This window comes from Pseudophryne corroboree, chromosome 12 (genome assembly GCF_028390025.1).
Source record: "Pseudophryne corroboree isolate aPseCor3 chromosome 12, aPseCor3.hap2, whole genome shotgun sequence".
Classification (NCBI taxonomy): domain Eukaryota; kingdom Metazoa; phylum Chordata; class Amphibia; order Anura; family Myobatrachidae; genus Pseudophryne; species Pseudophryne corroboree.
In genome coordinates, this window is record NC_086455.1 from 112,602,267 (window position 1) to 112,629,814 (window position 27,548).

A 27,548-nucleotide genomic window follows, 5' to 3' on the forward strand; every position below is an offset into this window, starting at 1 on the left:
ATATCATATGATATACTGTTTAGATACAAATCGGAATGATGCATCATATAGTGTGTATGCCCCGACTGCTCATGCCCAGAGTTCATTTATTGCATTATCTCATTTTATGTGCTGCATGTCAGAAGGGATGATGCAGGGAACGGACCATGCAGTGTGTGCAGCACGCGCAATGTATCATTCCATTGACCGCACCATTGGCTGGATCACACATCGTACAGTGTGTACTCAGCTTTAGGCGTTTGGTGTTGGGAAAAAAGCAAGTTTTCTCTGTTGAGCCAGATCCCCGTATTCGAGGATGTCTGTTATCACCATAGCCTTGGGATCCAGATCCCTCAGTCTGTGGATCTCTATTTTAAGCAAAATATTTAAAAACCATAGATAAGGTATTAAAATATGTTTTAAAAATGTTCCGGTCTATCCCGCCATGTATACACTTAATCGTAGAGGTAAGATGGGGTTATTGTGGTGGTTTTATTTTATTTATTCTATATATACCCAATTCATAATTTCTTCTTCATCTGTAACCACTACAATTCCACTATTTGATCGCCTTTTATAGAATTACAATGTCTTACATAGTTGTTTTTAAGGGATGTTAGAATTGCCTCTGTAATTTGCTGTTTATGTATTCATTTCCAGTTATTCAGAGTCTAAACCATTTGGGATGGTCATATATACCTGTAGCTACACAACACATCTTTGGCATAAGAACCCTTCTATGTAGCCCTGTGTTTGATACAGTATTATCTCATGTGAGACTGATCAGCAGCACTTGGGAATAGCCCTGTAATGTGTAGTTGTGAGCGGTTATTCAGATGTAATTATCGGGTGTCTTTTCCAGTGTGTTGCAGTTGTTAGGATGTACAGTGATAATTCATCCATTCATACAAATGCCCATTCATATATGTTTTAGCTATTCCAGTCGTGCTGTACTGTATCACTTCAATGAATGCAGTATTTGTAGCATAATATCCGGTAACAACATATTGATGCTGATTATCAGCTGTTTATTATACTGCTTCAGCGGAATTGCAGGCTATTCATAGGTGAGCAGAGATTCAGCTCATGTCAGTCAGATCCATTGAACTGGTGCAATTGCATGCTGATGAGGACTACAGTACTTTCAGAAGTGGATGGATAAGGGGCTGTGCTACTGCATAAATGTGATCAACTCTGATTGCAGGTGGAGATCAGCATTTTGCCCTGAGCATGCAAAACAAACAGTATGATCGTATTGTGAAGTGTGAGAATGATTTGACATTGTAACATTTTGTGTTTTTCCTCTTCATAGGATATAGTAAACACCATTATCAAGCACTGTTCACCCCAGTTTTTTTCGCTGGGGCTTCCAGGGGCCACTCTTCTAATTATGGACTTCATTGTAGCTGCAGGGAGAGTTGCTGCCTCCCCCTCTCTAAATGTAAGGATACGAATTAACATTGGTTAAAATTGATTATATTATTTGGTTTAACACTATGTACTTCCTATGTCGGGAAATATGCATTGGATATTAGATAGGTTTCATAAACAGTATTAACAGGAGCGGATCTAGGCACGGTCGAGCAGGGCGGGCGCCCGGGGCGCAGCCACAGTCACCCCGCAGGCGCCCCCCACCCACCCGCATCCTGCACACCGGCTGCAGCAGGCGCCGTGGGTAGTGTGGGCGCCTGCTGGAGCCGCTGCAGCCAGCTCCATAATTGACCTCTAGTGTCTGTGCGGCGCTGCTATGGGAGAGACGTCATGACGTCTCTCCGATAGAGAGGAGCCAGCGGGGGCCTTAGACGAAGCAGCAGTGGTCGGGAAACAGGAGTGGGGCCGGTGAGTATTGTTGTTGTTTTTTTGTGTTTGTAATCGGCGCTACAAGGGGATACATCTAAGGGGGCATAACTACAGGGGCATCTCTACTGGCGGCACATCTAAGAGGGCATAACTACAGGGGCATCTCTTCTGGGAGCACATCTAATGGGGGCAAATCTAAAGGGGGCATCTCTACTAGGGGTACAGCTAAGGGTGCATAACAGGGGCACATCTATTGTGGGCACATCTAAGGGGGCATAACTACTGGGGCATATCTACTGGGAGCACATCTAATGGGGGCAAATCTATAGGGGTCAGAACTACAGGGGCCACACCCCTTCCCTATGAAGCCACGCCCCAAATTTTGTGTGTGTGTGTGTGTGTGGGGGGTGGGGGTGCCAAAGGAAACTTTCGCCCTGGGCGCCACAAGGTATAAAACCGGCCCTGAGTATTAATAAAAATAAGCATGTATGCAAGCCAGAATACATTATACGATACCAATATTTTTACTTTATTACATGGATTGCCTAATTGTTAATGCCACCTGTCTGAGAAACATAGAGACTTAGAATTTGACGGCAGATAAGAACCACTTGGCACATCTAGTCTGCCCCTTTTTCTTTTTTTTACCATATTTTTTATCTCAAAACTTAATTGATCCTCATTTCTTTGTAAGGATATCCTTATGTCTATCCCATGCATGTTTAAATTGCTCTACTGTCTTAGCCTCTACCCTTTCTGTGAAGTCATTTTTCCTCAGATTTCCCCTGAACCTTTCCCCCTCCAGTCTCAGTGCATGTCCTCGTGTCCTATTGCTTCTTTTCATTTGGAGAATGTTCCCCTCCTGGACTTTGTTAAAACCTTTGATATATTTGAAAGTTTCTATCATGTCCCCCTTTCCCTTCTCTGCTCCAAACTATACATATTGAGATTTCTTAGTCTTTCTGGGTATGTATTGTGATGTAGGCCATGCACCATTTTAGTTGCCCTTCTTTGTACAGTCTCTAATGTAGTAATATCCTTTTGAAGATATGGCCTCCAGAATTGAACACAGTATAATAGATGAGGCCGTACCAACTACCTATGCAGTGGCATTATTACTACTTTTTGCTGCTGATTCCTATCCCAATGCGGCCAAGCATCTGAGTAGCCTTCCTCATTGCTTTGTGACATTGCTTTCCTGCCTTTAAGTCACCTGAAATAGTGACACCTAGATCCTTTTCCTCCTCAGTAGTTTCCAGTATAGTGCCATTAATACTGTATTTAGCCTTTGGATTTTTGAGACCCAAGTGCATGATTTTACATTTTTTGGCATCAAACTGTAGTTGCCACACTCTTGACCATTCCTCTAGTCTACCTAGATCCTCAATCATTTGTTTTACCCCACCTGGTTTGTCTACCCTGTTGCATACTTTTGTGTCATCTGCAAAAAAACATACTTTCCCTTTAATGCCATTTGCAATGTCACCAATAAAGATATTAAATAACACTGCTCCAAGTACAGATCCCTGGGGTACTCCATTGGTAACATTTCCCTCCTGTGAATGCACTACATTTACTACAACTCTCTGTTTTCTATCCTGAAACCAAGATCTTATCCATTCAATAATCCTAGTATCCAATCCCAAGCATTCAAGTTTATTTAGCAGTCTGCAGTGTGGAATAGCGTCAAAAGTCTAGATAAGCTATATCCACGGCTCCACCTTTATCCATCACTTTAGTCACACAATCAAAAAAGTCAATAAGGTTTGTTTGATATGATCTCTCCCCAGTGAATTCATGCTGTTTGGGATCCTGTAAATTGCTGGATTTGATATAGTCTACAATTCTTTCTTTTTAAGAGTGTTTCCATCAATTTCCGTACTACTGATGTAATACTCACTGGTCTGTAGTTGTTTGCCTCTTCCTTGCTTCCACTTTTGTGCGGTGGGACTACGTTCACTCATTTCCAGTCCTCTGGAATTACTCCTGTAGCTAATGACTGGTTGAATAATTCTGTCAATGTTGCTACCCGCACCTATTTAAGTTATTTTAGTATCCTTGGATGTATCCCATCTGGCCCCATAGATTTGTCCAATTTCAACTTTGAGAGTTCTGTTAGGACCTTCTCCTCTGTAAATGTTCCTGAATATCCCTGCATTTTAACTGTGGCCCCTTCCCCTCTCTTTCAGTAGTGAATACTGAGGAAAAATAATTAAGATGATCTGCTATTACATTGTCTCCCTCATCAAGACTCCCAGTCTCTGTCTTTAGTTTTATTATTCCGCCTTTTGTTTTTTTCCTTTCGCTTATATACCTAAATAAAAGTTTTGCCTTCTTTACCCACTGACTGGGCCATTTTCTCCTCAGCTTATGCCTTTGCACATCTGATTACCTTCTTAGTCTCCTTCTGTCTAATAAGATATATCTTTTACTCTTCATTATTTCCATTATTTCCTGCTTATAATTCCTAAAAGCCATCCTTTTTGCTTTCACAATATTTGCTACTTCTTTTGCAAACCACACTGGCTTCCTTTTCCTTGTGAATTTTCCTAACACTTTTGGCACAAAGGTCTGTTGCGTTTAATATTGCACTTTTTAATGTTTCCCACCTATCCTGCACTGCTTCGAAGTTCCTCCACTCTGCCAAAGAATCGCTTACACATTTTCCCATCCCTACAAAATCATCCTTCCTAAAATCCAACACCTTTGTTTTTGTATGGGGTGAGTCAGTCTGTCTTTATGCTGAACCATACTGTTTGATGATCTCTGGATCCCAGGTTTTCACCCACTTTTACGTCCAATATTCTGTCTCCATTGGTATATGTCCAATATTGCGTCTTTCCGAGTGGGCTCCCTCACCAATTGGTGGAGGGATGCTCCCTGAAGGGAATTTAAAATGTCCCTACTTCTAGTGGAATTAGCAACAGACACAGTTTACATCAGGAAGATTAAAGTCTCTCATGATTATTACCTCTCCTTTTAATGCCATTTTAGTTATGTCTTGCAAGAGGTTCTTGTCCGGTTCCTCTTCCTGCCCTTGTGGCCTGTATACCACGCCAATATGAATAATAGACTTCTCGACTGTTTTTGGTCACCCAAAGAGCCTCAGTTTTTTCTTCAATACTTTGTATAAAGTGTATTAAGTTAGTATTTATGCTTTTTTTTTTTTTTACATATATTGTACATATATTTTTACATATATACCCCTCCTCCGATTTTTCCAATTCCGTCCTTCCTAAATAAAGTATATCCCGGTATAGCTATGTCCCAGTCATGATTTTCATTGCACCATGACTCTTTAATTGCCACAATATCTAGATCATCCCTTGTCATTGTTGTAATTAGTTCTGGGATTTCATTTCCTATGCTCCTAGCATTTGCACACATAGCTTTTAGAGTTTTGTTTGTGCTTTTTATTTTCCTAGCTTTTTTTCCCATGTTTGTCTCCCTGCCTATGTTTATTTGGTTTCGAGCAATTGCCAGTAACGAGCCATATCTGAGCAATTGCCAGTAACGAGCCATATTGTCTGATGTTTCCTGGGTGGTCATGCCTTTTGGTGTACGGTCTACGCTAATTTCTAATATTAATTAAAAGTCACTGTACATGTAAAGACAAATTAAATAAATAAATATTGTGTGGGACATGAAGGCGGAATTCAAGTACAGTATTAAAAAGAACAGTGTGATGGAATATTTATTACCTCTTCATAGCAAACAGGCAAAGTCACATCACACAGATATTATGGGATGCAGTCAAAATACCAGCTGTCTGTATGCTGATGACAAAAACTTAAAATGTGACATGGTGACTTTGCTAATGATGACATCACTGGTTGTAAACTTGTATGTGTATCTACCGATCTGTATGTGTGTTAACTAGGAGACTGCAAGCCAGTCAATGTGCCCAAAGTTCTCTGGAAACCCTAAATTTATTTAATGTACTTGATCCAGTACAGTGCAGGCATTAATATGTATATAAGTACATTTTGGAGCCCTGTGCCAGGAAGAGATTTGGTGCCCCCATCCCCCTCATATTCCAAATATGGACGGGTCGCGCCAAAAAATAGATTACTTTATACCACACAGTAGTGTCTATTATTCACATTACACCACACAGTAGTGCCCATTATACTCACTACACCACACAATCGTGGTATTTATACACATTACACCACAATGTATTACCTCTTATAAACATTACTCCACACAGTAGTACCCCTTATACACGTTACAATACACAGTAGTGCCTGTTATACGCGTTACGTCACACAGTAGAGCCCTTTATACACATTATGCCAGGTAGAGCAGCTTATACACATTATGTCAGGTAGAGCTCCTCCTTCTCATTCCGCCTCCCCCCCTCCCCCAAGCCAGCCACGGAATGGCTCCTCTGCCTGGTGGAAGTCCCTCCTCAGACACTGCAGTAGATGGGGAGGGGGTGGAGCACAGGGGACAGTGCTGCTCGCTGTATTGTATATTAGAAACATACTGTAGAATTTGATGGCAGCTAAGAACCATATGACCCATCTAGTCTGCCCTTTAGGGTTAGGGTATTAGGGATAGGGGTGAGGGCAGTGATTCACACATTTTTTTGAGTCACGGTTTCTTAGAGTATCATAATTCTTTTCACAGCACCCATAGACCAAAAGTTTCTTATTGAGAAATTCAGTAAAAAATATAAAATTAAGTATCCCTGCACTACTCGGAATTCCGACGCCGGCATCCCGATCAACCTCTGCTGAGACTCCTACTTGGTAAGCCGTGGGGAGGAGATGGAAAGGGTGGGGTAGGTTAAGGCTGCGGGGGAGGGTTAGGGATAGGCTGTGGCGAGTGGAGGTTTAGGGTTAGGCTGCGGGGAGGGGGGGGTTTAGTGTTAGGCTTAGGCTGTGGGAAGGTTTTTGGCACCACCGGGAAGAGGGGTAGGGTTATGCTGCAGGGGAGTTGGAGTAAGATTACAGTTAGGCTGCGGTTAGGGGGTTACGGGGGGAAGGTAAACATACTTACCCAACCCCTGTTGGTATTCTCTGCTTCAGGATGTGGTTGACGGGATCCCATCCACTGGATGACCTGGTGTGACTTGTTGAGGGTCCTTGAGGACCCAGTTTGGGAGTCACTGATCTAGGACCAGTTGTAAAAGATTGTGTGTGTATAAGACCTCTACCAAGAAACCCCCTTTATATTCTATGTCCCCTGAAGTCAGAGATTGTAAATACCAAAACCAGACCTTCGTTTAGGAATTTATAATGTCTTATTGTAAATAACATAGAATCACAGAGCCTGACTGCAGACAAGAACAATAATGATGATGATAATAATATTATTATTATTATTATTATTATTATTAATAAGGTTTGCATAAAATCAATATGCAGACATAACACGAAATCTACACAAGAGAAAAACGGATATGAATAACTCATAAGATAAGGTACACAAGTGAAATGCCTACAAAAAAACTGAGCTGTCCACAAATGTAATAATATTTCTAATATTAACCTCTTAAAAAAGCACAAACAATCAGAAACCATTAGAGATGAACATAATGGTCCTTTTTCAAAGCCATAAACAGACATACAGTATCAGCCCCACAACCCAATCTCATGCTCATATTCTTATGCCGATAACTTCAGAGTCCCCTTGCCACTAGATTATCTCTTACACTGACACAGGCAGTCCCCATAGCACAAAACACCTACACACACAGCCCAGCTGCTGCCCCAAACCTACCTGGTAGCCCCCAACTCCCCGTGACACTACTGAGACCCCACAGCTCCTACGTACATATATCACACACTGCTCTCCACCTCGGATCATACCCACACCAACAGGTGACATGCACCATGCCTGGGTACCCAGGCACACACTGGTACACCCTACACACAGCTATGACAGTATCCCAGGCTTGCTTTTGCTGCACAGTCACCCCATGTACCGAGTACTCCCAGCATGCGGCTCTAACCAGCAGCCAGGGTAAAGGAAAATAGAAACAGCGTACACTCGGCCAGAGCCATGGCATGGAATAAGACAATCACCTGGAGAACAATGGACACATGGAGGGGAGGGCCAGTAAATGCACTTGGCATGGTCGCAAACAACCCCTCACACACACCCTCCCCCAATAAAATCAGTGGTAGGCACACCTCACCTCCTATCTGCGCAGCTCCTTTCTGTGCGTGTGACATGACAAGTCACACACAGGCAACACAACACAGTGGGCAGCAGGAGAGCATTCAGAGCAGCACCCAGCAGCTGTCCATTAGCAGGGCACACCGCTAATATTATACATTACAGTGGGCAGCGCTGCAGCAGTGGCGCATACATAGGCGAGTGGATGTGGACGGTGCACCCACAGGGCAAATGAGGTCAAATGCGCTGTGCGCTGAACACCGTCTGTATCACCATACTTAAGGCCCTGTCTTTAAGTAAGAAGTGCAAAATCTTCAATAGTGGACATGCATTCACTTAATGTCATTATTATAGTAGCTGAGGTCTTTCTTGAGTGACTGTAGACTGTGTTTTTAGCATTTTATTATCACTTTGTTGACAGGCACCACGCGTGGAAGCACAGGTGCTACTAGGATCACTAGTTTGCTTCCATAACCTTTATCAGGAGCTCCCGGCCCTGCATCCCAGCAGCTCGGAAATTGTAATGTCGCAGTTCACAGATGTCAAGGTGAGAATGTCTTTTTTTTTTTCTTTTTTTTTTTTCTTCTTCTATTTTCACCCATAATTATTTGGAGCATACAACACAAAATGTGTCATCTACTATATAAAAGTGAAAATTCGTCCTTCTGTCTTTCTATACAAATCCACAGTTTACAAGCGAAGATCGTGAAATTTGACATACGAGCGTATTAAAACAATTTGAAATATCTAGCACCCCTAGGGGAGGAGACAGCAGCACAGAGTATATCAGCAGACAGCATAACTCTGGAATGCCTGCAGCTATTTACACCAAACTTGGTACACATCTGATTTACAATCTGGGAACAAACACTGTGGGGGTTAGACACCCCTAGCACCTCTAGGGGTGGGCCAGCAGCACAGAGTATTTCAGGAGACAGCATAACTCCCAAATGCCTAGACCAATTTACAACAAACTTGCTACACATATGACTTACACTCTGTGAACAAACTCTGTGGGGGTAACACACCACTAGCACCCCTACGGGTGAGGCAGCAGCACAGACTATATCAGGACATGCATGATATGTTAGGGATGACAGGGCTGCATGTGACAGGGGCAGTGACGTGATGTGAGGAGGGGAATGGAGGTAGCACAAACCCACACACTGAGAGTTATATAGTGGAAGTAGCATGGTCCCCCAGTAGCACATAGTATATCAGGAGACAGCATAACTCTGGAATTGCTGGAGCAATGTACTAAAAAATTGGTACACATATGCCTTACAATCTGGTAACCAACACTGTGGGGGGAAGACACCCCTAGCACCCCTAGGGGTGAGGCAGCAGCACTGAGTATTTCAGCAGACAGCATAACTCTGGAATGCCTGCAGCAATTTACAACAAACTTGCTACACATATGACTTACACTCTGGAAACAAACACTGTGGGGGTCAGACATCCCTAGCACCCCTAGCAGACAGCAAAACTGTGGAAGGCCTGGAGCAATTTACACCACACTCGGTACACATCTCACTTACAATCTGGGAACAAACTCTGTAGGGGTTAGACACCCCTAGCACCCCTAAGGGTGGGACAGCAGCACAGAGTATATCAGGAGACACATAACTCCAGAATGCCTAGACCAATTTACAACAAACTTGGTACACATACGACTTACAAGCTGGGAACAAACACTGTGGGGTTAGGACGCCTCTAGCACCTCTAGGGGGGAGGCAGCAGCACAGAGTTTTTAAGCAGACAGCATAACTCTGGAATGCCTGAAGCAATTTACAGCAAATTTGCTACACATATGACTTACACTCTGGGAACAAACACTGTGGGGGTAACACACCACTAGCACCCCTAGGGGTGGGCCAGCAGCACACACTATATCAGGACATGCAGGATATGTCAGTGATAGGGCTGCATGTGACAGGGCCAGTGACATGATGTGAGGAGGGGAATGCAGGTAGCACAAACCCACACACTGACAGTTATATAGTAGAAGTAGCAGGGTCCCCCAGCAGCACAGAGTATATCAGGAGATACATAATGTGCTGCGCTATATAAGAAACTGTAAAAAAATCGATAATTTCACAGGGGCACTGACATGATGTGAGGAGGTGAATGGAGGTAGCAGGAAGTCACAGACTGAGAGTTGTATAGTGGGAAGAGCAGGGTCCCTTGGGGGACCAAAATGGGGTCCGGCCACTACACAAAGTGCGTCAGGGAAGATAGATATGCCTACAGTATATACTAGATCTCCAACCAACGTAAATTAATGAAAAATTATCATTCTAATTTACCATCCTCATCCCGTAGCAAAGCACGGGTATTCAGATATCTACAATATTATTTATACTGTGTGTTTAATATTTAAATTTATTTTTGTAAACACACATTCTTAAAATCCCGGGCAACGTCGGGTACTCCAGCTAGTATTGGTATAAAGTTGCAGTGTGGAGAAACATTGGGGTACAAAGTGATTACTGACAAATCTGATAATAGACCACCTATATGGCTGACAGAAACTGGAAGACAACTGCTGGTCATCTCCTATATAATTTCCCAGATCTGTCACTCTGTGACTTTGTGGATAACACTGGGCGTGGCTAGGAGCTCTCATTGGGTTAGCGGCAGGTCTATCACAGCTGATTGGTCGAGAAATGCCCTCCCACACAGGTTACATCCAATGGGAGGCTCTGCCCTTTGGCTGCTATGTATTCCCAGAGCAGGATTAACAATGGGGCTGATGGAGCTGCAGCTCCAGGCCCACACCTTAAAATAGGTTAACTGAATCTGCAGCAACATATACCCTCCAACAATTTACACATAAAAATCAGTACAACTTCTAAAAGGGTCACGCCCCTTTTCCTATACTTTCAATGGAAGTTTGGAGAGCCAGAAATCAGTACAGACCATTAAAAAAAAGGTACTGTACCTGCCAAAAAGGTGGAGGGTTTGAAGCAAGTCTCTGCACTGAAGATAGGGGAAAAAAATCCTTTTACTTTTACTTCAGCGTCCTACAGTATGTCCTGCTGCCAGTCCGCTTGCCCCCCGCCTGCATCAAAAATCCCCTCTCCCTAGCCATGGCGCAGGTGGTACAAAAGCTGCTGTGGCCACTGGCATAGATGTGGATGAAAGTGGCGCAGCGGAAGGCTTTCATAGCCCACCCTGCGCCACATACTTTCTGAGCCCCAGAGCCTCCGCTGCGTGTGATGTCACAGAAGTGCCTCCCTGCCACAGCCATGCCCAGATCCCCAGAGGCCCTGACTCCGCAACACAGCACCTGGGCTGCCGGCCTGGAAGCCCCGAGATGGCTAATATAACAGAGTGGGTGATATCGCGGAGGGTAATGTCTGGACGCTGCGTCAATGTAAAAGGTGACAGTGCTGTGCGGTGCAGTGAGTGTGCAGTGACACTGCACAGCACTCTAACCTTTTTCATTGATTCAGCGAGTAAGTCAGTTCTGCCAGCTAGTCACTATTGTTAGCGCTGGTGTCCCAACGCGCGGCATTACAGGAAAGTAGACGTATTAAATAAACTACAGCTCCCAGCAGCCCTTAACGCAGGAGCATTCTGGCGCTAAGGGCTGCTGGGAGCTGTAGTTTATTGAGTGCATCTTCTTCCCTGTAATGCGGCGCGTTGGAACACCGGCGCTAACAGTAGTGACTGGCTGCTGTGCGATTCTCCGGGAGAGCCACTGCTAAAGGGAGGACAGCATCTTAGCTGCTTCCAGGAGGAAATGCAGGAGAGGCAATACCCACCCCTCCCCCACTCGCAGTACCTCTGGGCCCCATCCGCGGCACCCCCACACTCCCCCTCCACCACCCACGGTGGCTCCGGACCCCCTTCTCCACCCGCAGCACCACCGCATCCGCCTCTCCCACACCCATGGCACCAGAGTCGGATTGGGCATAGGGACTATAGGGAAGATTCCCGGTGGGCCGGCGTACCCGTGGGGCCTGTTTTGTTTGAGGACATGTGGTCCTATTTATAGACATAATGAATAAGATGCCAAACAATTTTCCATATATGAAAATGACTTTGCCACTTAGCCTGTGATTGCAGATGATTTAGTGCATGCTCTGTCTGCCTGCTTGGCTGACATATAAGATTGAGTGAATAGTGACGGATACGGTTGGTGTAATAAGCAAGAAAATATATCTTTCTAAAGAATTATATAGTTTCCTAAATTCTAAAGGTGTATCATATAATGTGCTCATAACATTTTATTTTATTTCCTTTTAACTTCCCCTTGATGCTGGACATCCCCACTATCTGGAAAGTCTTGGGGGGAGGGTGCTGCTGCCATGACCCATGGCCAGACCTTACACCTCTGGTGCTGCCCATGTGGGTGTGCTGCCCATGTGGGTGGGCCAGGGCCGCTTTTTGTTCCCAATCCGCCCCTGTGTGTCAGCACTTCACCCACCCCTCCCCCACCCACAGCACCCCCGCAAACCACTCCTCCCCCACCCGCGGTGGCTCCGGACCCCCTCCACCACCCGTGGCACCTACACACCTGCCCCACCCACGGCACCACCGCCACAGCCTCTCCCGCATCTGTGCAACCCCGCAACCGGCCCTTCCCCACCCACAGCACCCCTAGACCCACTCCCCCATCCGCGTCTCCCCCGCACCCGCCACTCCCCCAACCACAGCACCTACTAGGTTATTCATCAGGCTCTGCGTGCGCTGTTCACGCCGTTGCAAGGGGCTACTACCCCTTAACCATTGCACGGCCTTTGTCCATACAATATTTAACCACTCAAACAATTATGATTGGAGGTAATACTCCATATAATAAAAATATTACACGCCACAAGGGCGTGCAAGGGTTAAGGAGGCATAGCCACTTACGACGGTGTGAAGAGCACCCTTAGGGCGCGATGAATCACCTAGTGCAGTGGTTCTCAACCACGGTCCTCAAGTACCCCCAACAGTTCATGTTTCTGCAGCGGGGTACACTGGTATTCCACAGGGAATAACATCGGGGTGTAGAGTTTGATCTGGATCCGAGGCATCAACAGGCTAAAGCTTTGACTGTTCCCAGGATGCACTGCACCACCTCCTCTATAGCCCCGCCTCCAGGCACTGGAGCTCAGTTTGTAAGTTGGTGCCTGCAGTGCAGGTCACTGTCAGGGAGTGATGCGCTAGGCAGCCCTGAAAAGAGCTTTTTAAGAAGACTACAATGGCCACAGCACTTTTATGTCATTCTGACATGCTGTGCATACTTCCGCGGCCTGGTTCCCGGGTACTTGCAGCAGGGACGCACCGGTTTCTAGGCACACCACCACTGCTGCTCTCCTGGATCGCGTGGCTGCATGACAGGGAGGAGGTAAGGGGTCCCCCCAGGTGGGACTTGCCGGTAAGTCGCGTTCCGGTTGCGGTCCCATGAGATAGACCGCGCTGCTGGCGTGGACACTGTGGCCATACAGGGACCCCACTATATCCACCAGGGTAGGGAGCACAGGTTGGATTTACTAAAATCCATTTAATATAGGCTCCATAGTACCCGGTGGTGAAGTCCAGCAGAGGGTATAAGGCGCTGACCTGTGGCCCCTCCGCCAGCTTCGGGCGCCATCTACTGCTGGTGTTCCTGCCCTGAGCTGCATCTCTCTCTCTCTCCCTCACTCCCTGAAGGGATTTTGGCACCATTACATAGTTGGGCTGATCTCCGGGACTGCTGGGCACAGTCTCATTGGTAAAACCACCTGTCTTGTCAGCGCTGTGTATTTACAGACACTTAAGTATTCTACGTGTCATTTTAGACAGTGTTAGTTAAGAACAAGTGTACTGCTATATGAATTTTTAGTACAAGTATTCTGTAATATAAGTATTCCAGTGTTTACTGTGCATTGTAATATTTGTATACATATATATCTATATGTAGATTTACTACTCCAGTGCAGTCTTATTGTTTATATGTAACAATTTATGCATTGTACCTGTGACAGTGTGTGCCTGTAGCTGCTGTGTGGATTCTATTCTATGTATCACACATATTGCTATCACTATATTCTGTACCCTGGGGGTCTAAGTGCGTCAGGGTCTCATTTCAAATATAGTGTTCAACAGGATATACTGTTCTGTATTTTTCACTGTGTGTTTCAGTCACCTCACACCGCTTAAATCCTCTGTTTTGTGCTTTCCATTTGCTATCACATAACACAGGTGTTTTTTTTGCAGGTGTTGTGTTTGTCTGGCTATATTGTACTGTTGCGCCCTAAGGCTACATCCCCAATAATGTCTGCTACACAGGGCGGGAAATCCGCAGACGCTCCTGCATCATGCAGTGCTGGCGCCACGGATTTGACTGAGGAAAAAGTTTCAGCTGAGGGTTCAAATACTGCGTGCCCTGCACCTTCCAGTCAGTCTGCAGCACCTGTGACAAATCAAGACCCACCTTGGGCTGCTTTTTCAAATATGCTGACGACGCTTGTAGCGCGGCTTACGCCCCTCCTGTGCCATTGCAGCCACATATTGTCCCTGTAGTTAACCCGCCTTGGGCGGATGCTCTGTCTACCCAGTTACAACAATTAAATCACTCTTTTTGTTAGACAAAAACCTACCCTTTGCCTTGCTGGGATCAAGGGTCATCAAAATGGGCCATTTCTTCCTCACAATCCACTAATATTTCGGCTGATTCTTCCAATGAGGATGGGGATTATACTGATCCGTCAGACACTGATACAGTTGCTTCTGATGAGGATTCTACAACTCAAGTTGATGTTCCTGACCTAGTGGAGGCTATCAAGCTGATTCTCCAGATTGATGATGATATTGAGCCCCCCGCTTCGTTTAAGAAACCTGATAAGTTTAAACGTCAGAAGGTTGCTAAAGTAGTTTTACCGCATTCTGACCTTTTAATTGACATACGTCAGGAATCTTGATCATCTTCAGGGAAGAAATTTTTCCTATCCAAAAAGATGCTAACTCATTACCCTATTCCTGCGGAGTTGAGTAACAAGTGGGAAACTGCACCACCAGTGGACCCTCATGTCACCCGTCTAGTGGTATCTTCTACTCTGCCTGTCACCACTGTCATCTCACTGAAGGAACCGACTGATAAGCGCGTGGAGGGATGCCAGAAGTCTATTTACACACTTACCGGTGCTGTGCATAGACCCACTATGGCAGCCTCTTGGGCTGCATAGGCTATTGAAGCATGGGTTCAGGCAATTGAGGAAGAGCTACCTCTAAATTTCTTTTTCATCCACTAGGGGTCACTGGAGTACTCTTGGGATATGGACGGTTCCACTGGAACTAGGCACTGAATAGTTAAACTTTGACTATATCTCCCCTCCATATTCCAGAGTACCTCAGTGTTTTTTTCGGTGCTCACAGAGCAACTAGGCTTGTGGAAGTGGATCCACAATTATTGATTTTTTCTTTGATTATTTTTTGAAAACATCCCTTTCCTCCTTCCAAGAAGGCGAGGGTCTGGGATAGGAAAGCTGCTGAAGCAGCTGTGGGTGTCGGACCTCTCTAGAAGAGCTCCCTCACTACCACGTGCAGGTCACCTGCAGTAAAAGGCTGACAGTGCTTACAGAGAAGCCCCGTCATTGCCCTCACCACAGGGTCCAGGTATGTTGAACGGGGCGGTCAGCTCACGCTCCCGCCCTGCTGTGTGGGATACTGTGTGTGGCCGCCGGCCGCTGCCGCTTCCAGCGCCGCTGTTTATGCTGTGTCCCCCGCCGCTCTGAGCCGCGCCGTCCACGTTGATTTATGCATAGGCCGCTTCACAGCTCTATGCAGTGCGCTCCCCGGCCCGGCTCCGTGTATAGAGAACGATACACGGAGCACGGGGGGGGCACACAAATGTGAGTAACTTTGATGCCACAGTGATGTTCCCTGCACACACAAATGTCAGGGTCACTGGATAAAATTTCATGATTCAACTCTTGTTGATAAAAGAAGTATGTTTACTAGAATACAGCAGCGCTGCATATGTATTACAATAGGCTATTAAGTCTTGATAAACAGGATACATGTTGCTCATATATGTGCATGAATGCAACGTAGTATGTTTATTAAATCTGCTTACATAATTATAAGTCTGCATATTTAACCATTTTTCCTGTTGTTTTTCCAGAATTTCCTGTATTACATCTCTCCTCCATTGAAGGCGCAGGGGTGTTAAGGGGAATTTGGAACCAGGCATATTGCTGACGTGTACTGCACTTGGCCAGATATATATTTGTAAAGACACCTTAGTGCTATTTACTGAGTCGCGCAGGTTGTATTTTGTATTGTCTGTCGGTATAATGAGTAAGACACCAGCAAAGACTATTATTCTTATCATAACTGTTTATAATGATATTATCCCAAAGACTGCAAATCTGAATCATGGCTGTGGTCAGCCAAATACTGGCTTTGTTCACTGTTGTAAAGTAAGATGTGTTATACAATTGGTCAGCACATGGTGATTATAAAACAGTATCTGTGGAGTGTGAGTTCAGGCTCACCTGCAGCAGCTTTGCTTAATTCACTTAGCCACACCACAATTGGATACGCCCGATTTCATCTGATCGTGGAGGCTAAGCAGTGTTGGGCCTGGTTAGCCACGTGGGAATACAAGGTGCTGTAGGTATTTTTAAATCTACAGCCCACACTACACTGGATTCGGGACCCATTAACTAAGCTGCGGTTAAGCAGCAGACTTCTCAGGTTTTTAAGCCTGTGAGTGGTCACATTTAGTTTCAGACTTCTAAGAATTATTATACTTCTGAATCAGGATATATCTGGATATATGTATATGGGTATATAATATATATGTGTGTATGTATGCATATATGAAATATATATATATTTACAAGGTCTGAGTATGTGTGAATATACATGGTTGTATATATGTGTATATATATAATATGCTGACATTAAAAATCTTTTTTGGCAAGATTACAGTGGCGCAATTGGTCGGCACACAGTGCTTATTAAACAGTATCTGTTGAGCACTGCAAACATTGTGAGGTCAGGCCTCACCTCCCCAGATCCCCAGTGGCCTAATGGATAGGACACTGCCCTCCTAAACCAGGGATTGTGGGTTCAGGCACCATCTGGATTGCAAGTCACTACAGCAACCATTTCATCACCAGAGTTGATGTTTAAACAGCAGCTTTTGCTTATTATTTTCACAGGTGGCTCTGTAGCCAAGTGGTTAGGCTTCCCGCCCACAGTGAACATTGTGATTGCATGGACACTGGTTCAGTTCCTGGTTTAACAGGTGTAATATATATATATATATATATAAAAAACAAACAAAAAAAAAAACATGGTGGGACACCATTTTTTTTACGTTACTTCCTGGGTCTTTGCTGGAGGTTGCTGCCCTACAACACTCAGCCTCTGGGGGAGCGGGGGGTTGTTAGGAATTTAATTTATTAATTGTTTTTGACAGCATGTCTCTACAGGAAGATTCACTATTGCTGGAAACCACATGCACGGTAATGCAGGTTTATACACAGATTACTTCCGTGGTGTACTTTCTGGTCGAGGTACATGATCACTAAGTCTAATGCATAATCAAACAAGCAGCTTCGCTGCAGAGTCGGTCACACAGTGTGTCGGACAAATTCGACTGCGCAGACAGACCCTTACCGGTCCTCTTTGGGGGGAATGCGGGCGCATGTACTGCCTGAGAGGGAAAAATTTACTATTTCAGCTAGATTGTTGCGGTCGATTCGCCGCCAGCCCTCATAGCACCAGGCCAGTACGTCAGGTTCTCAGCGAAGGCTGAACAATTTCTAATGAGAGACAATTGCAATTATTGAGCGTTTAACTACCTATCGGAGTGTACCCTACACAGCAGTAGGGCTGTTGCTTCGCCCTGCTTTGGTTAGGGTTTGATGTAACAAGGCTGTAGTGGCAGGGCGCTCCAGTTCAGGTTTGCCCTAAATAAAGACCACCTTACACTTCTTGCTGCCTACAGCTTCTGTGAAGTTGGCAGTTGGTTCTTGCGTCTCAGCTTCGCTAGTGGCGCACAACGTCCACTTTGGCTACGTTCCAAACGAGAATAGATCGCAGACCGAGTGGGGGGGAAAATCTGATTTCCTACCATTGTCTACACGAATTCCTGAATGATTCCATCTCAAAGATTTCAATTCCTAGGTATGATTCTCGATACGGTAAATCAAAGAATTTACCTACCCAGACAGAAGTACAGGTCATTCGTCATCTGGTACAATTAGTGCTCAAGCCTCGCACAGTCTCTGTTCATTTGTACATTCGCCTATTAGACACAATGGTGGCGGCTTTTGAAGCGCTTCAGTTCGGAAGACTTCACTCACGTCCTTTTTAACTGGATGTGCTCGCAATGGTTGGCTGTGGCCTAACGAGTACAGTGTCTGCCTGCAATGCATGCCAAAAACAATGGTAGGGCTCGCTTCTGCAGATTCACCGCAGGGTGAGGTGGTCTCCAAGGGCCAGAGTGTCTCTACTCTGGTGGCTCAAGGTACAGAATCTAACCGCAGGAAACGGTTCGGCGCCTGGAATTGGATAATTCTCACGGCGGACGCGAGTCTCAGAGGTTGGGGAGCTGTAGTTCAAAATTTTCAGCTCCAGGGTCTCTGGGCGGATCACGAAAGATTGCTTTCTATAAATGTCCTTGAACTCCGGGCAATTTACAATGCGCTACGACAAGCAGTGCACATGCTGCAGGCTCAGGCTGTTCAGGTGCAGTCAGACAATGCGACGGTGGTCGCATACATCAACAAACAAGGAGGAACGAAAAGCCGCATGACAATGCGGGAAGTAGCTCGAGTCCTCAATTGGGCCGAGGTGATTTTGTCGGCAGTATTCATTCCGGGAGTGGACAACTGGGAGGCGGATTATCTCAGCTGCCAGGATTTTTATCCAGGATGTGCATTAAATCCAGAAGTGTTTCACATGCTGGTCCAGAAGTAGGGTTACCCGCAAGTGACCTGATGGCATCTCGCCACAATAATCAACCGCCCCAGTACGTGTCCAGAACGAGAGATCCAAAGGCAGTGGCGGTGGATGCTCTCACAGTCAGGTGGCCATACAGTCTAGTGTATCTGTTTCCACCGTTTCCGCTGCTCCCTCTATTGCTAAAACGGATCAAAAGAGAGTTCGTCACAGTCATACTAGTGGCGCCTCATTGGCCACGGAGAGCTTGGTTCTCGGATCTTCGCGGATTACTCGCAGACGATCCTTGGCCGCTCCCACTGCGTCCGGACCTGTTACAACAGGGTCCGTTCTTTTTCTCCGATTTAGCGCGGCTGCGTTTGACGGAGTGGCTGTTGAGACAGCCCTCTTAAAAAGAGAGGGCATTCCAGAATAGGTTATACCAACCATGTTACGAGCTAGGAAGCCGGTTACGGCAGCTCATTATTACAGAATTTGGCATGCCTATATAGGTTGGTGTGAAGTTCGGAAGTTTCCGACATCATCTTTCAAGTTATCCCGTCTTTTGTTATTTCTACAGACGGGGTTAGATGGAGGTCTACGTCTATCCACACTAAAAGTACAGATATCTGCTTTGTCAATCTACTTTCAAAGACGATTGGCTCTTTTGCCATCAGTACACACCTTTATGCAGGGTGTCCTCAGAGTACAGCCTCCATTCATTCCACCTACAGCGCCATGGGACTTGAATCTGGTTTTAGATTTCATTTTGAACCCTTACAACAAGTGGATATTACATTTCTCACTTGGAAAAAAAATTTCTTCTAGCCTTGGCTTCGGCAGGGCGGGTTTCAGATTTGGGTGCCTTGTCATGCAAGCCACCATATTTGGTGTTTCATGATGACAGAGCGGAACTTCGGACGAATCCCGCTTTCTTACCAAAGGTAGTGTCATCTTTTCACATCAACCAACCAATAGTAGTTCCTGTGTTATCAGGACATTCTGAAACTCTGGATGTGGTACGCGCTTTACGCGTTTATGTGTCTCGAACGTCCACAGTTCGTAAGACGGATACGTTGTTTGTTCTCTATGATGCTGCCAAGAGGGGTTGGCCAGCCTCTAAGCAGACCTTATCCAGATGGATAAAACTGACCATACGTCAGGCTTGTCTTCAGGCTAGGTTACAGCCGCCTACTTCGGTAACAGCTCATTCCACACGTTCTGTGGGAACTTCATGGGCAGCTGGTCGGGGAGTTTCTACGACACAGCTTTGCCGGGCGGCTACATGGTCGTCAGTGCACACGTCTGTGCGCTTTTATAAGTTTGATACTTTTGCGGCATCAGCATCTAGCTTTGGCCGTTTAGTGTTACAGGTGCCAAATAGCTCTCCCGCCCACGGGGGAAACTTTGGTACGTCCCAAGAGTACTCCAGTGACCCCTAGTGGATAAAAAAGAAAATAGGATTTGGGTACTTACCAGATAAATCCTTTTCTTTGAATCCATAGGGGGCACTGGACGCCCACCCAGAGCAATTGTTACCTGGTTGTGGTAAGTGCAGGGAATATTATGGTAACACACTCTTACCGAGTGTTTCAAATTAGAAATTTTGTCGGGTTGGTGTCAACTGTTAGTTGTCATTTTTTGTTTGTGTCAACTTTATTGTTGTCCGTTTTTGGTTATATGTATGTCTCCATTGTCAACCTCTATAGCTCCAGTTCGGCTCAGTAAAAAAACACTGAGGTACTCTGGAATATGGAGGGGAGATATAGTCAAAGTTTAACTATTCAGTGCCTAGTTCCAGTGGAACCGTCCATATCCCAAGAGTACTCCAGTGCCCCCTATGGATTCAAAGAAAAGGATTTATCTGGTAAGTACCAAAATCCTATTTTTTCTAACACTGCCAGACAATATCTTGTATATTACCACCGCCTCCCTCTCACTATATTCAGGAGGCGGCCTCTGATGCAGGCGTAATGGCGGCCAAGGCGTCTACTACGTCTATCCTGACTCACCTGATTTTGTGTTTAAGGTCCTGGAAAGTGGACCTGGACTCCAAAAACACCTTGGAGGTACTCCCTTTTAAGGGAGACATACTATTTGGAGAGGATCTGAACAAGCTTGTCACTGACTTGGCAACAGCTAAGACTGCATTTCTCCCAAGTACTAATCCTCCTACTCTGACGGCTAAGAGTTCAACTTTTCGTTCCTTTCGACCTCCAGGTAAAGCAAAGGGTCAGGCGTACCCCGAGATAGGCTCGTACTTCCAAAACCACCAAGCCCAAGTCTGTGCAATCTTGGGCCGCCCATCAGCCTGCTTTCAAACAGGATAAGCCTGCGGCATCATGGGGCGGGCCATCCCCTGGGGGACCCCAGGGTGGTAGGCCGACTTCTGCAGTTCGCCCAGGCCTGGTTAAAAACCACTTCAGATGCCTGGTTGCGGGAAGTTGTCTCTCACGGGTACGCAATCTCCTTCCAGAGGCATCCCCCTCACCAGTTCTGCTCGACGGTTATCCCTTCGGATCCGCTGAAATCACAGACTTTACACTTTGTTGTACAATCTCTCCTAGATACTAGAGTGATTGTGCCGGTACCTCTGTCTCAAAGGGGCAGGGGCTACTATTCGATCCTGTTTCTAGTCCCAAAACCAAATGGGTCCTCCCGGCCTATACTCACCCTCAAATCTTTGAAAAATTTGTTAGGGTATCCAAATTCATTATGGAAACTCTGCGTTCTATTGTACTGGCCATGGAACCCATGGACTATATGGTATCCCTGGACATACAGGATGCTTACCTGCACATTCCTATTGCCATGCTGCATCAGCAATATCTGCGGTTTGCTATTGGCAGCCTACATTATCAATTTCAGGCCTTGACTTTTGGTCTGACCATGGCTCCTCGGATCTTCACCAAGGTCATGGCAGTCATGATGGCTCTTCTCCCCCGTCAGGGTGTCAGGATCATGCCGTATCTGTACGACTTGCTGATCCTGGCGAACTCCTTTAGAGGTTCTCCTTAGTCATCTGGAACTGACGGTACAACTCCTACAAGTCCACGGGTGGCTCATCAGCTGGGGGCATTGTTGGACACACACAACCAATGATTGTTCTTCTCTCCAGAGAAGGTCCTGTAACTTCAGGACAGGATCAGATACTTCCTCTCTCGCCAGAGAGTGTCGGTACACTTGGCGATGCAAGTACTAGACCTCATGGTTTTGACATTCAACATGGTAGAGTACGCTCAAGTTTATTCACGCCCTCCACTTTCCAAGTGGGCGGGCTGCCTCACCGGCTCAGATCTCAAATTATCTCCTTGACTCCGGAGGTACGTCTGTCACTGAGCTAGTGGCTACAGGACCAACAGTTGAGCAGGGCCGTCCCTTCTGGATCTCCAACTGGGTCCTCCTGACAATGGACACCAGTCTGCGAGGTTGGGGCACGGTGTTGGAGCAATACTCTCTCCAGAGTCGGTGGATCTCTCCTCCCGATAAACATTCTGGAATCCTGGGCAGTGTTCAATGCGTTGACACTGGCCCTGCCTCTGATATAGAACAGGCCTGTTCAAGTACAATCAGACAACGCCACCATGGTGGCGTACATAAATCATCAAGGCGGCACTCGAAGCCGCATGGCAATGATGGACATGTCAAAAATCCTCCAATGGGCGTAACGCCATCTGCCAGCTATATCGGCAGTGTTCATTCCGGGAGTCATCAACTGGGAAGCGGACTTCATCAGTCATCAGGATGTGCACGCCGGAGAGTAGTGCCTTCATCCAGAAGTCTTTCAACTCCTAGTGGACAAGTGGGGCCTACCAGATGTAGACCTGATGGCATCTCGACACAATTACAAGGTTCCGGTCTTCGAAGCAAGGACCAGGGATCCTCAAGCAGCATTCGTGGATGCACTGGCAATTCCATGGAACTTTCGGCTGCCATACGTGTTCCCTCCAGTGTCACTCCTGCCCAGGGTAATACGGAAGTTCAAGCAAGAAGGAGGAATACTACTTCTAATCGCTCCAGCGTGGCCCAGACGGCATTGGTTCTCAGACCTGCAGGGTCTCTCAATAGAGCGTCCTCTTATACTTCCTCAACGCCCATACCTCCTTGTTCAGGGCCCTTGTGTCTGCCTGGCCAGACTGGCTTTGGCGGCGTGGCTCTTGAAGCATCACTCCTGAGAGCAAAAGTATTCTCTGAGGCAGTCATTCAAACTATGTTGAAAGCCCGTAAACCAGCTTCAGCTCGGATTTATTACAGGGTCTGGAATTCTTACTTCACATGATGTGCTGCTAAGAATTATGATGCATATTCTTTCAAAACTTCCAGACATTTGGTTTTTCTACAACAAGGCCTAGACTTGGGCCTTCTTCTGGCCTCCCTTAAGGTTCATATATCTGCCTTGTCGGTGTGGTTTCAGAGAAAAATTGCATCTTTTCCTAACGTTCACTATTTCTTTCAGGGTGTTTTACGGATTCAGCCGCCCTATGTCCCTCCTGTGGCTCCATGGGATCTGTCTGTCGTTTTAAATGCCCTGCAAGAGTCTCCATTTGAACCTCTGTGGAGTCTGTGGATCTTAAATGACTTACACTTAAGGTCGTGTTTCTGTTGGCTATTGCCTCTGCTAGAAGGGTGTCGTACTTAGGTGCTTTGTCTTGTCGTCCACCCTTTCTGATATTTCACCGTGACTTGGCAGTTCTTCGATCTCGCCCTGGTTATTTACCTAAGGTGGTATCCTCTTTTCACCTTAACCAGGAGATTATGGTTCCGGCCTTCATCTCTTCTGGTTTGTCCTCCAAAGAAAGATCTTTGGACGTGGTACGGGCTCTCAGTATTTATGTGGAAAGGACTGCCTCTATCAGGAGGTCAGATTCCCTTTTTGTAATTTTTGGTTTTCACAAACGTGGTTGGCCTGCGTGTAAGCAATCCTTGGCTAGATGGATTAGAATGGTGATTGCACGAGCTTATGCGCAGGCTGGGCTCCCAGCTCCTGCTGCTAACAAGGCCCATTCTACTCGGTCGGTTGGACCTTCTTGGGCGGCCTGTTAACATTGTTAAATCTCTGTCTGTGAGGTACACTGGATTCCACAGGGCGCCCACCCTGACGCACTTAGCTTCTTTGTGTTTGTATGGCATTAGTCGCTAGTCCCTTCTCCTGTCGTGAGAATGTGGTTCTATGTGACTAACATCTACCATCTCTCTTACCTGCTACTGCATTGGACTGATTAAGAAAACTGAGCTCCAGTGCCATGAGGCAGAGCTATAGAGGAGGCGGTGCAGTGCTTCTTGGGAACAGTCAAAGTTTTAACTTGTTGGTGCCTCGGATCAAGATCCATCTCTACACCCCGATGTTATTCCCTGTGGAATACAGTGACCCCCCACATGGATGAAGAGAAACAGATTTAAATGTGTGTGTGAAAATCCTCTCATCTCTGGCATCCAATCTGGGTGGCACTGGAATACCATGATAACATTGCATTTATGTCCATAAAGAAGGATATACTCTGCTATATTTACACGGGATCAGTATAATATACCGACCGTCGAGATGCCGGCATCCTGGCCGTCAGTATGCCAGCAGCGGGGCAAGCGCAAAGAGTCCCCTTGTGGGCTCGGTGACTTGCTGTGCTCGCCACAGGTTCTTTTCCCAGTGTCGTGGAATAGCTCCTGTTAGTCGGGATCCCGCTGTCGTCATTGTCAGTGTTCGGGATTCTGGCGTCTGATTATACACTTATAGCTGGCATCTCTGGCTACAAAAGTATAAAATTTGTGGAACTTAGTATTTGTATGAATAGATGACCAGGTGGCCACTTTGCACAACGGATCGACTGAGGCACAATGTCACACAGCCACCCAAGAGGTGCTGACAGATATTTAAGAATTTGCCACAAGTAGACCAGGAATCAGGGCTTCTTCCAAAACGTACACTTGCTGGATGGTTGCCATAAATCCACCTGGCCACTGACTGATTGGTCGCTGACTAACCTACCAAGAAACAGTCAGTCTTACGGAACGTTGCAGATCTATCCCACATATATCCGCAGAGCTCAGACAAAATCAAGAAGACCAAGGGAATCTCCACAGCCGGAGACTATGTCTTGGCCTAGAGCAGAAACCACAATTTCCTTGTTGAGATGAAAATGGGAACTGACCTTTGGTTGAAAGAAAGTCTGGTATGCAGTACCACCTTGTCTTGATAGAAAACTAGAAACTGATACCAACAAGATGGAGTTGCAAACTCCAAAACCTGTCTAGCATAAGAAAAGGCAATCAAAAACAAAAACTTTCAAAGTCAAATCCAGGGGTGCAACATTTGGTTTGTATAATGACAAAAGAACCAAATTGAGATCCCGAATGGACAGTTGTGGTAACAAAAAGTGATTAGGTGCACTGAAGAAAAGTTATCAAATCAATATTATGTTTTACTGTATAGGGGGGTATCCAATTAACCGCTGTAATTTACCGCTGCTAATTGGTTCGCCGGCAAGACGGAGCTTATCCTCGATGCCGGCATTTATTGGGGATTATGCACAAAGCATAATCCGATATAAGTGCCCCCTAGACCCGCGATAAGGGCAGCGAAAATACATAGGTCCATGGCTTTTCGCGTGACCTATGTATTTCCTCATGAAAACCGGGTGCTTTGCACAAGATTTATTTGGAGAGCGGTGATAAAAAAAAAAAAAAAAAAAGAAGGTCAAAAAAACACACCCTGTTTGCGCGACAGCAGCACTATCACGGTTAATATCAATTTGTGTTTTATCCTTCAAATGTTTTGATGGTACCACCTCTCAAATATTTAATCTCCTATATATTTGCCTAGATCTGTGACTCTGTAACTCATTTACTAATACTGGGCGTGACTAGGAGCTCTCTTTTAAGATGATATTTGTTGCGCTCAGTAGCGGATCTTGCCACGGGCAAGTAGGACTTTTGCCCGGGGCGCCGCCTTCCGGAGGGTGCTGGCGCCTTCCGGAGCGCCCCGCACCATGGCAAGATCTGCCACTGCTGTGCCCTCCGCTGCCCGCTGTGTCCCCCGTCTGTGCCTCCTGTGAAGGCGGAGAGTACCTTTGCTGTGCGGTGCGCAATGACGTCATCGCGCACCGCTCAGCATTCAAGCCGCGCTACTAATGTTCAGGGGGCGTAACTGATCACGCCCCCTGTATTAAGCCACGCCCCGTTTCCTGCCCGGGGCGCAGAGTGGACTTGAACCGGCCCTGGTTGCGCTGTGTTGTATGATAGCAACATACAATGTGTCGGGCGCTGAATTGGATACAGATGTACTAATTAAATTTAATGAAAAGACAATTATTTGGCTGCCTTCACAATGTGGACCTGGAAATGCACCTGAGATATGTGAGTGAGTGAGTGAGTGAGTGAGTGAGCAAATAGAATAAATGGAGGCGCACAGAAAAAATTGTCAGCTGCTGTTTTGATACAGATGCATATAGCAATTTATTAAGAAGATTTAGGGGTATATGCAATTCCAGGCGAATTGCGGCTTTTTTTCGCCCGTTTTTAAATTCGACACAATTCGACCGTCGAATTCCGACCGGCGGGTGCCGGAATTCGACATATTCAATAAAAAACGGATTCGACAGTCCCGCTGTCGAAAAACGGACCAATTGACGGATATGTGTGTCCTGGATTCGACTTTTCCGACGGCGCAAAAATGGTTAAAACACACAGAAAAAAATTGCGTGGGGTCCCCCCTCCTAAGCATAACCAGCCTCGGGCTCTTTGAGCCGGTCCTGGTTGTAAAAATACGGGGGGAAAATGGACAGGGGATCCCCCGTATTTTTTAGAACCAGCACCGGGCTCTGCGTCCGGTCCTGATGCAAAAAATACGGAGGACAAAAAGCGTAGGGGTCCCCCGTATTTTTAACACCAGCACCGGGCTCCACTAGCTGAGGAGATAATGCCACAGCCTGGGGACACTTTTATACCGGTCCCTGCGGCCGTGGCATTAAATACCCAACTAGTCACCTCTGGCCGGGGTACCCTGGAGGAGTGGAGACCCCTTAAATCAAGGGGTCACCCCCCACCAGCCACCCAAGGGCCAGGGGTGAAGCCCGAGGCTGCCCCTCCCCCATCCAAGGGCTGCGGATGGGGGGCTGATAGCCTTGTGTAAAATCAAAGAATATTGTTTTTTGCAGAAGAACTAAAAGTCCCAGAAAGCCTCCCCCGCAAGCTGGTTCTTGGAGAACCACAAGTACCAGCATGCGGGGGTAAAACAGGCCCGCTGGTACCTGTAGTTCTACTGCAAAAAAAATACCCAAATAAAAACAGGACACGCACACCTTGAAAGTAAAACTTTATTACATACATGCCGACACACACATACTTACCTATGTTGACACGCCGACTCTGGCCACGTCTCCGTCTGTCGACGTCTCCAAGTAGAATCCGGGGTACCTGAAAATAAAATGATACCATCTTGTTTTGGTTGTAGAACTTTCCATTAAGCTAACAGTCAGTCTGTGTGAAGCCATTAATGCTTAATTATATGCATGTGCATGCGATTCAGTTTTGCTTGAAGTACTATTGCACTAACCAAAGCGTCAGTCTGTGTGGAGCTATTAACAACCCATGTGGAGTTATTAACAACTTATGCTGTTCCCTGGTTTTGCACGTTACTCATCTTTTAGTATGTTCATTTTAAGATCATTTTTAAATGAAATCATCTTAATAAATTGCTATATGCATTTGTATCAAAACAGCAGCTGGCGATTTTTTTCTGTGCGCCTTCATTTATTCTATTTGCATGATAGCAGCTCATCTAA

At 46.1% G+C, this 27,548-nt stretch overlaps 1 protein-coding gene across 7 annotated transcripts in view; it reads left to right on the forward strand.

Moving 5' to 3' along the window:
* RALGAPA1 (Ral GTPase activating protein catalytic subunit alpha 1) overlaps positions 1–27,548 on the forward strand; it is a 669,595-nt gene that overhangs the window by 410,980 nt on the left and 231,067 nt on the right. For all 7 annotated transcript variants that reach the window (XM_063947861.1, XM_063947860.1, XM_063947862.1 and 4 more), the window contains 2 exons: positions 1,292–1,420; positions 8,327–8,452. In XM_063947861.1, the coding sequence (XP_063803931.1) occupies positions 1,292–1,420; positions 8,327–8,452 (255 nt within the window). The remainder of the gene's footprint in view (positions 1–1,291; positions 1,421–8,326; positions 8,453–27,548) is intronic.